This window comes from Parambassis ranga, chromosome 14 (genome assembly GCF_900634625.1).
Source record: "Parambassis ranga chromosome 14, fParRan2.1, whole genome shotgun sequence".
NCBI lineage: Eukaryota > Metazoa > Chordata > Actinopteri > Ambassidae > Parambassis > Parambassis ranga.
In genome coordinates this window covers 17,790,923-17,801,080 of record NC_041034.1, presented here as the reverse complement: position 1 = coordinate 17,801,080, position 10,158 = coordinate 17,790,923, and the positions used below count along the sequence as shown (strand labels likewise).

Genomic DNA, 10,158 nt, shown 5'->3' with positions numbered 1-10,158 from the left:
GTACACATTTATTTCTATAATATTTACCCTGATCAATAATTCTCATGTTTCTACATGTTTGATGATGTTATTAACTGTTCTGTTCCTTCATCATCCTTTAGGGAGAACAGAGGCAGAAGCACACACCACCAACACAGATAAGTGCATTTATTTATTATTATAAGAACTCAGATAAGTAAGAAGTGTTTCCTATTGTGGAGGTCACTCATTAACTTATATTTCTTGTTCTTTTTTACAGAAACTCCAGCAGGGCTGCAAAAGATAAGTACACATTTATTTGTAGTGATTATCAGAAGCAATACATTTCAGTGTGGCATGTAACAATGGCAACACACGCCTATTCTATTTTATTCAATTCTATTCTTTATTCTCCTCAAGGCTGCAGCAGCATCATTGTTTACTGATGTAAAGATGCTACAAAAGTGAAATTACATTTCATCTATCATTGTCTAGTGGTTTTGTTGTAAACACATTTGTCATGTTGTTACATGAATATTGTAAACGCAAACGCAGGGACCACAAATGCCTGCAGAGAGTGGTGAAGACTGCGTCTAAGATCACCAGGACTCCTCTGCCCTCTCTGCAGAGCATCTACCAGTGCAGAGTCCACAGGAGAGCTGCCTCCATCATCAAGGACCGCACCCACCGCCAACAAGGTCCGTTCACTCTCCTCCCCTCAGGCCGGAGGTACAGGACTGTGAAGTGCAGGACCAGCAGACTCAGGAACTCTTTCTTCCCCTCTGCCATCAGACTTCTCAACAGCTGACAGGAGTCTGTACCAATGGACTGTACCCCGCACATACACACTGCCTGTTTACATGCTGTAACAGTAACTGCAATACTGTTTATCTGTTTATTTCTTTATGCACCTTAATATCATGTACAGTTGTTTACCTCTTGACAGTTTTTGCACTATGATTCATTCTCTGCTCAATTTGCACCACAGCTGATGTAGCACACATGCACATTTATGCACATTTACATGTATATAGCTTCATTTACTTCCATAGTTTATTTTTTGTGTACTTATTTGCACCTGTTTGCTCTTCAAATTGCTCTTTTGCAAATGATTCTACTTTGACTTCTTAAACCTTTATGGCATTCAATGTGAGCAGCACAGTAAGAATTTCATTGTACAGGGAAACCAGTTTCTATACTGTGCATATGACAATAAACACTTTGAATCTTGAATCTTGAATCTGTCTAGCTATTTCAAAAACACCACGCACTTCTACTCTATAATACTTTTAATTGACATTGTGGTTTGGCATGGGATTTTCTCCAACCCTCTATAAAGAAAAAAGTACATGTGGAGGTCTTGTCATTTTAATACGAGCCTGGTGCGCCCTCTGGTGGCTGGCCACACACACACACACACACACACGTCTATACAGGGGTTCGCTCCACTGTTTGCCACATGCAAGATGGCGGCGGCGGCGGCTCTGACAGTGACGACTGCGCCATCTACCAGCCGTCTTTGGGAAATACGTCAAATTTGCAATCAAACTTCTAGTTATATTTTTTTTTATTAACACCAAGATTGTCACTCTTTGACAGGACAGAGAACAAAAATGCCAAAAATGCTTCCATTAGCTGAAAAGACTGGAGTCAGGACAAAATAAAATACAGAGAGACTTTCTAAGTCCTGGGTTGTCCTCTGGACTCAGTAAAGGAGGCGGGTGATTGGTCAAGCCATTTAATCTTTATCTGTCTGTCGAGGCTGTGTAATTCATGTTCTCAGCCCTGTGAATCAGGCATCTTATTATGACTTATTATGAAGAATAATACTTATAATGGAACAATACAGATATAACATTAATAATAATCAGTTCATTAGTTAGAGAAATATATATTGTAACAAAACACAAACATTACAGACATTATTGATTATTGTGTGTATCATTGTGTTAACATTTAGATTTAGGTTTTTACCACACAAAAGTTACTGTAATGATGTGCAAGAAGAAAAAACATTGTTTAACTTATGAACACAATGAATACTGTCAAGTGTTTGAACTGGCCCTAAAGGTCATCAATAGAATCACTTTATATTATTGATTACTGTCTTCTGTGTTGGATCATCTGTAATATCTTCAGAATTCTTTGCTGCTCACAAAATTGATATCTCATACTTGTCTTCCTCCTGCAGAGACACAATTGAGCACATATTATCAATGATGAATGTGAAATGTGTCAGCGGGCACAGCCAAATATGTCATACCTCTTTGTCAGAGAAATCTAAGGCAGGTGTTCCAGTCTTTTTCATGTTGTTGCAGCTACTCTTATCTACGACCAGTAACGAAAGAAAACGTCCTCCTTCTTTCACAAGCATGATCACATCTTCCAGGTAGTGTTCCTCCACATTTTGTCCATTGACTTCAATCACTTCGTCACCCACAGCTAGTCCAGCACTCTGCGCAGGACCACCAAGAGCCACCTACAGAGGACAGGGAAAGCAAAATGTGTCCCTACATTTCAAAAATATAGCCATCTATGTGGATTGAAAACAACATTTCATCCCCACCTGACTGATGAAGGTCCTGGGTCTCTGTGCAACAAAGCCCAAGTTAAATCCAAACCCTAAAGGGCCTTTTTGGACAGTACAGATTCTTGGATTGCCTGGGCCATCAGCGGCCTTTGCTGGCAAGTGCACTTCCACAGGGGTGAGGACTCTGGTCTCTTCTTCTTCTTTCTCAGCAACATCCTCATCATCACAGAAGAGGAGAGGAGAGAGACCCAGCTGAAAAACATAAACAAAGGAAGGACAACATAAGAACTTACTCTTTTCCAGACAGATATGGCTTTTGATACCTGATGGTCACCTTGGTGTAAAACTCTAGTCCTAGAAAAGTGATGGTAGTGAGGGAGACTTGTTGTCCACTCAGTCTAACTCTGTCCACAATCTCCTTATGTTCCAGTGACTCCACTGACTCTCCATTGACCTCTAGAAGTAGCTCTCCATCTTGCATACCAGCCCTCTCTGCAGGACTGCCTCTTTCCATCTCACGCAGAACATGATCTATAGATCAAAAACACACCATCAGATCCAAACTAAAATCCAGAATGTTTGAGCATTGCTCTGTTTTTTCTCTTCTCACATGTGCGTCCTGATGGTGTCTTCTCCAGGCGAAGGAGGAAACCGTAGCCCTCAGGCCTGGAGACCAGGTGGAGTTTTCTGGCTCTATAAGGCAGGTTATATGGAACAGCCATGGTGGGCATGATGGGCATCCTCCTCTGCACGTAGTCCTTCTCACTCTCATTGTCAATCACTAGGACGGTGATGTTATCACCACATTTCTTTAGCTGAAACAAAATTATTAAAAGTTTTTTATTGTATGTAAGTATGGATGCAATGACTTCAGTTGAATCATTATATGTTTTTTCCTTAATATGTAAACAGTAAACTTGTAGGTGTAAAAGGAATACTACAGACCATTCTAGTGAGAGCAGAGTGGGTGAGATCGGACACCGTTGCTCCATTTATCCACACCAGGTGATCTCCTTTACGCACCCCTGCCTTTTCAGCTGCACCTCCTGTCACCAGGCTCACTGAGAAGCGACCTCTCTCTCCTACAGAGCAGAAACAGAAGGAGCAGAAAAACACTCCGCCTGGGACGTCTAACCTTGAACCTTGGACCTTTTGCGATTACTAGGAGTAAGTGTTACCTTCTATGGGTGTAAAGTGGATGCCCAGACCAGTGACAGGATCCCTGCTGATGTGGCAGAGTCTAGGAGGTTTGCAGCCCTTGTGGTTGTGGGCTTTGGCCAGACCTTGGAGGTCCTGACCTTGAGATACAGCCTGCTCATATCCCGCCCCATCCAACACTAACAAACATAACTGGTGTCCACTTAGCTTTATCTTCCTTGCCACCTGAATAATAAAGTTAGATCCAGTCAGAATCCCATGATGATGTTTAAGGCAGCTTCTGTTCTTTGAATAATGGAGCCTCATCTTACCTCAGAATGAGAAATATCATCAACAAAGCAGCTGTTAACTTCCAGAAGCCTGTCTCCGTCTTGAAGGCCACTCCGCTCTGCTACCCCGCCTGACGCCACATTCCTGATTATGTGTCCTTGACGCCCCCGTTCCACCCGCAGATTAAAGCCATAGCACTCCCATTCCTCACGTTTGAGAACGCAAAGGTGTGGGCTGGGTGTCAACTCAGAATCTGAACCAAGAGAGACAGAAAAGCACTCTGATGAGGGGCACACCTTCATCACGCTTTACTACACAGGTCAAAAGGAGGAGGAGGAGGAGGATGATACCTGCACCATCTGTGAGGACCATCACTGGGTTATCTATTCCCTCTTTAGGATTGAATGTAAACTTCCTGTAAAGGAAAAGATTAGAGACACTGTATTAAATGAAACAATCACTTTAATCAATTACACTTACAATCCATAGTGGACGGTAATTACACAACCACACCTATATTATCATGACAACAACAGTAATTATCTCTGCACAGTAGGCCTTATCTTGGGCCCAAAGTCTTAAGGATTGTTCTGTTCCAAAAGTCAAATATCTAAGCCAAGTCAAATGCATAATTTTCTAAAATAAACATCTTGTCAAGGTGTAAGCATGTTTAGATATATTTTAGAATGCATAAGCATTAATTCAGACTTACTCTGTCAAACCGATGACATCCACCAAACCTGGAAAACACAAATCAAAGTGAGTTAGTTACGAGTCAGTCTCACTCCGGATAATACTCAGCATCACACTGTTTTCCCAACACAATGCTGTCTGCATGATCTGCAACACTAATCAGACACTATGAATGTTAACTGTTAGTCATATCACACAGTATATTTATTTGAACTTACAGCTATGTGAACGCCTGCGTTGTTCTGTCTACCAGACAGTGAGAGTGAGTGAAGAGTGACTGTAACCATCAGCTGAGACACCATAAAAGAGGGTTTGACTTAACGTGATTATTATATCATTATCTTTAGTCTTTGTCCTCTCTGAAAGGGGAGGGAGCTAAATCAAAACTGTTAAAGGTGTAAGTCAAATGCCTTGTTTTTTAATGTTTAATTGCAACGTGATGTATTGCATCAACATAATAAAAACTGTGATTTTTTGTAAATACGCTTTTGCATTTAAATAAATAGCGCTGTAATGTAAAGGCATCCCTTGCAATTATTTGTATTCATCCTTTCCTTTCCTGCTGCCCGGTAGTTAATGGTGGGTGGTAGGGGTCCATTGTAGGCCGATTTGTTTCTTATTGTTATAAATGTTCAAAAATGTTAAATGTTCTCCTGTTCAAAAAGAAGAAAAAGTGTTTGCCCCGTGCCTCAGAAAATGTAATATTTTGCTAAAGTTTCTCTCAGCTTTCATTTGTGTATTCCAGATTTCTCATATCCCAGTTTGCCAACTCACTCTTTGTTATCAGCCAAACCAGCACCTCCAGAGTCTCATCTATTTACAATGATGCAATAGTGTTCTACATGTAACCATAACAGCTATTTGGAAGTATGAAAACATCTGGAGCTGACATATTGTGTCTTCTTATTTGCAACAGTACTTATCTGGTCCTCCATGCCACTGACACTGAGTCCTTTGTTGGTTTGTGACACAGTGTGAAATAAAAACATACTGTTATAATGAATGATGACTTATCAAAGCCTCTCTTAAACTATTTTCTCCCAATGGAAATTCAGCTCTAACATCACGCTCTCCTGAGCAGTGAATAAAACAGGCAGCTAATGGGTCACTGTTTGCTTTTCCCCATCGTAAACCTTCTTTTCTTAATGTTGTAGGACACGGAGGTCCTCCAGACACAAACCAACTGCTGAAGCTTGACTACTGTAACCTGTGCTATCTGTCCTGAAACATGAATGAACTGATTATTCATCACGTTTTTTCTTCTTGTGCTGAATATGTTCAGATGTGTTCAATATGTAAAATCATACTATCCATATTATATACATGTATTACATCCCTAGTCCCTAGTGCAGCAGTGAAGCATAAACGTAGCACAGTAAAATGAAACAATGACATGGACATAAGAAGTTTAGAGAATAATCAAAGAAAACATTTAAAGGTTTACCTCTACTGTGTCTCATGTTGTGTTTCTTTCCCATCCGACCACACTGACAGTCAGAGTTGAGGCACTGTATGTCCAAACATTTATTTTGGCCTCAGGGAGACTCCTCCCCCTTAGGGACACCAGGGTTAATGTTTGATCTGTGTGTGTGACATTTTGAACACACATAGGACAATATGTCAGTGTCCAAGAGCTGTGTTGCTGAAAGTAACTCTTTTTTTTACAAGATTAGTTCCAACACATCAATCTGTTCTGTTCTGACAGAAAGTTAAAACAACCTGTGCTTGTGTGTAGATAAGTGTGCCAACATCTGCAGAAAAGTTACACAAACAGCAATTTATTTAGCCCTATTGAAACCCTAGGGATTGTTATCATTTTCCCCCCTTTTTCCTCCCAAAGATCGCCGTTTCGGGGGCCTTAACCAGCTGAACCTGTTCTTCAACAGGTTTGATAGTCCACTCCCTGACCACCCTCCCCCTCCCTGTGATGCACCATTAACACCTGTCGATAACAACAATGTACCTCCTCCTCCTCCCCCTCCCCCCTAACCACACTAACCAGTCTCACCTCCCCATCAATAACATCACCCTGCCCCCCTTACCCCACCTCCCATTAACAACCCCCCACCCTCCCCCATCAGATCTCTCTCTCTGCTCTTCTGTGTCCACAGTTACCATCACCACTGAAGATGTGAGGAGGGAGTTCAGTCGCCTACGACCGGGAAAAGCTGCAGGACCGGACGGACTCAGCCCCAGAGTACTCAGGGACTGCGCCACACAGCTGTGTGGGGTCTTCCAGCACATCTTCTCCCTGAGTCTGAGCCTGATGACTGTCCCTGCCCTGTGGAAGACAACATGCCTTGTTCCTGTGCCCAAGACCAAACATCCAAGCACACACAGCGACTACAGACCAGTTGCTCTGACTTCACATGTGATGAAGTCTCTGGAGAGGCTGGTCCTGAAACACCTGCGTGCTGTTGTGGAACCATCGCTGGACCCCCTGCAGTTTGCTTACCAGCCCCGTATTGGAGTGGAGGACGCCATCATCTACCTGCTGCACAGAGCACACACCTACTTGGAGGAGGCAGGTAACACTGTTAGAATCATGTTCTTTGATTTTTCCAGTGCGTTTAACACCGTGCAGCCTGCCCTTTTGAATAGGAAGCTCCTGGACATGCAGGTAGAGACCCCACTGGTCACCTGGATCACTAACTATCTTACAGGTCGACCACAATTTGTGAGGCTGAGGAACACCGTCTCGGACACGATAGTGAGCAGCACGGGGGCACCCCAGGGCACGGTACTGTCTCCATTCCTGTTCACACTCTATACATCGGACTTCAGACACTGCTCACAGTCCTGCCACCTGCAGAAGTTCTCGGATGACTCTGCCATTGTGGGCTGTACCAGCAGAGGTCGGGAGGCGGAGTATATGAGTGTGGTGGACAGCTTTGTGGAGTGGTGCGGACAGAACCACCTGCAGCTGAATGTCACAAAGACAAGAGAGCTGGTGGTGGACTTCAGGAAGCACCAGACACTCCCAAACCCGGTCAGCATCAAGGGTACCAACGTGGACATTGTGGACAGCTACAAATACCTGGGTGTCCACATTGACCACAAACTGGACTGGCCCACAAACGCAGAGGCAATATACAGGAAGGGACAGAGTCGCCTGTATCTACTGAGGAGACTCAGGTCCTTTAACGTCTGCCAGACCATGCTGCAGATGTTTTACCACTCGGTGGTCTCCAGCGTCATCTTCTATGCTGTAGTGTGCTGGGGCAGCAGGATGAAGACGGCCGACACCAACAGACTCAACAAGCTCATTAGGAAGGCTGGATCGGTACTGGGAGTGGAGCTGGAGTCTGTGGTGGAGGTGACGGAGAGGAGGATACTGAGGAAACTCCTCAGTATTCGTAACAACACGTCTCACCCCCTGCACGACACACTGCTGTCCTACAGGAGCACATTCAGCAGTAGACTGAGACTACCGAGGAGCAGCACAGCCATCAGACTGTATAACTCCTCCCCTTTCTGTAGGGAGAAGCGCTAGATAATCATGTCAGGCATCACTGTCATTCCCTCCACTGGTCTATATTTATGTTTACTTAGCACCTTATATCTCCATATTGTATCCATGTATCATATATTGTGCTCATACTGCGTACTGTACTCTTATTTTGGATTATAGTGACACTTATACTCTTATACTCTGTACTTAACTGCATTTAATGTAACTTGATACCTCTGGCACAAGAATTTCCTTCGGGATTAATAAAGTTTTATCTTATCTTATCTTATCTTATCTCTTAACATGCCCCAAACTCACCAAACTTGGTAGAAAAATGCATTGGGCTGAAAAATGTTGAAATTTACTGACTTTTGAAGCGCACACGGGAAAATCGCTCTATAGCGCCCCCTAACGTGTAGCCCCTTTGTTTTAGCCTGGTACGTTGCCATGTCAACAGTCCACTGATGTCTTCAAAGGAGACAAGACACAAAATTTTCAGAAGTGTTACGGTGTGGTGGGGGCGACCATTCGCCATTACAAAGAATCACTGTATTTTCTGCAGTACCACCAACACACCATGCAATGTGGACAAAATCTTACAGTACTGCTATGGACCCGAGTCTGAACAGATGTTAATAGGATGATACCGTCACAGCGCCACCTACTGACAGCAAGAAAATTTCTGTTGTAAACATGTGTTTGTTGTACGTCTCTGGAAATGTGAGGAGAGGACTTAAATGTTACGCCAAGAGGAGAGCATAGGAGAGGAGACAGCGATGGCCCCGCGGATCGCAAGGTGTGCGATTTATGTGCTTTGCAAACTGGAAATGCAAGAATGAAAGAGAATTATGAGCTGCCCTGGTGGCATAATAGTTCAGGTAATTTTAAGATGCAGAGTTAGGTCACCAATACCATTCCTTAAAGAAAATATTTTATATATATTTTTATATGATATATTTATATATTATATACTCCACATAATTAAATATTAAATTTAAATCAGTGTGCCATTTGAGGCCTAATTTAAGCTCTGAAGTTTCTCATTTTCAGTTTCAGTCATCGTCCACTAGGTGGAAACAAAACACTAATAAAATACTATCAGTGCTGCAAGAAGTCCTACATAAATTTATAATTAATAACAGAAGATTATATTTGTTGTTCATCATTGATGACCAGCCAAGACATCGACAAGCACTAAAAACAAAGGCTTATTTTTGTTTGGAAAAATATGCTTCATTCCTTTTTTTTTGTAGATCTCAGGTTTTAGGACTATGACAGCAAAAGCATCCGAGCTTTGCGTCAGTTTTTACATGATGATGACGACAAAAGGATTTAACACGATTGATCCTGCCATAAAGTAGCATTGCTAACCAATGGCAACCTATAGGCTATTTCTGTGTGCATGGAAGAAGCAAAGGCCGACGCACAGTCAATTAGTAACTTCATCTGAACTGTCGTTCAAAGGTTAGACCACAATATACAGCATGTTATTAAATGTGTCAATGAAAATATAACAAGTCGAGAATATTTGTACAAGCATTACTCCACCAAATATTGTTACAGTATCTGTGAGATTAAGAGGTAAAAACTGATGGATCATGAAACTAAACCTGCTAAAGGACAGACAGATAAAACCACGAAAGGCAGGTGCATATAGTGTACTTTCCCCACTATCTGCTTTCTTAAAGTGAAGCAGGAGGACCGATTAGAAGGAAAGGAAAAGAAACAGGAAGAGCAGACGACCCAAAAGGATCTTTTCAATCCTTGTTCCGGATCCAAGTGTCAGTTCCTCTCAGTCATCCCCAATGGGATCCTCCCAGCCACAGCAAGACACAGAGCTCCCATCTGTGCCCAAATCCTTGCCAAAAACGCTGGAGTGTACTTGAGTTCAAAAATCTGTAAAGGAGACAGTTACCTTTTTTTACGCTTCATACATCTTACAAGCCTAAGCATGGCTGTTATTTCTGTGGACTTCTCTTGACACTCATTCAGCTGCAGGCGATGCTCCACACTACACGAGAGGTTTCTTATTACAGAATCTGAATGGAAAAAGACAAGGGCAAAGGCTGCAGATCTACAGTGCTGCCCCAGATTTTTC

General features: G+C 42.6%; 1 protein-coding gene across 1 annotated transcript; it reads right to left on the bottom strand.

Annotated features, from left to right (window-relative positions):
• Nucleotides 1–1,680: 1,680 nt before the first annotated feature.
• Nucleotides 1,681–6,132, bottom strand: nherf4b (NHERF family PDZ scaffold protein 4b). The gene is made up of 11 exons (XM_028421770.1): nucleotides 6,054–6,132; nucleotides 4,629–4,656; nucleotides 4,267–4,331; nucleotides 3,958–4,169; nucleotides 3,667–3,871; nucleotides 3,434–3,570; nucleotides 3,099–3,303; nucleotides 2,823–3,019; nucleotides 2,525–2,740; nucleotides 2,222–2,437; nucleotides 1,681–2,143 (listed from the first exon to the last, which is right to left on the bottom strand). Exons 1-11 carry the CDS (start codon nucleotides 6,085–6,087, stop codon nucleotides 2,111–2,113), a joined length of 1,548 nt encoding a protein of 515 aa, XP_028277571.1. The 5' UTR covers nucleotides 6,088–6,132; the 3' UTR covers nucleotides 1,681–2,110.
• Nucleotides 6,133–10,158: the final 4,026 nt, after the last annotated feature.

Coding starts and splice junctions, on each gene's coding strand:
- nherf4b (XM_028421770.1), bottom strand. CDS start 6,087: ATGGGAAAGAAACACAACATGAGACACAGTAGAG. Junction 4,657..6,053: donor CAACATGAGACACAGTAGAG/GTAAACCTTTAA, acceptor TGTGTTTTCCAG/GTTTGGTGGATGTCATCGGT. Junction 3,020..3,098: donor GACACCATCAGGACGCACAT/GTGAGAAGAGAA, acceptor TTTGATCTATAG/ATCATGTTCTGCGTGAGATG.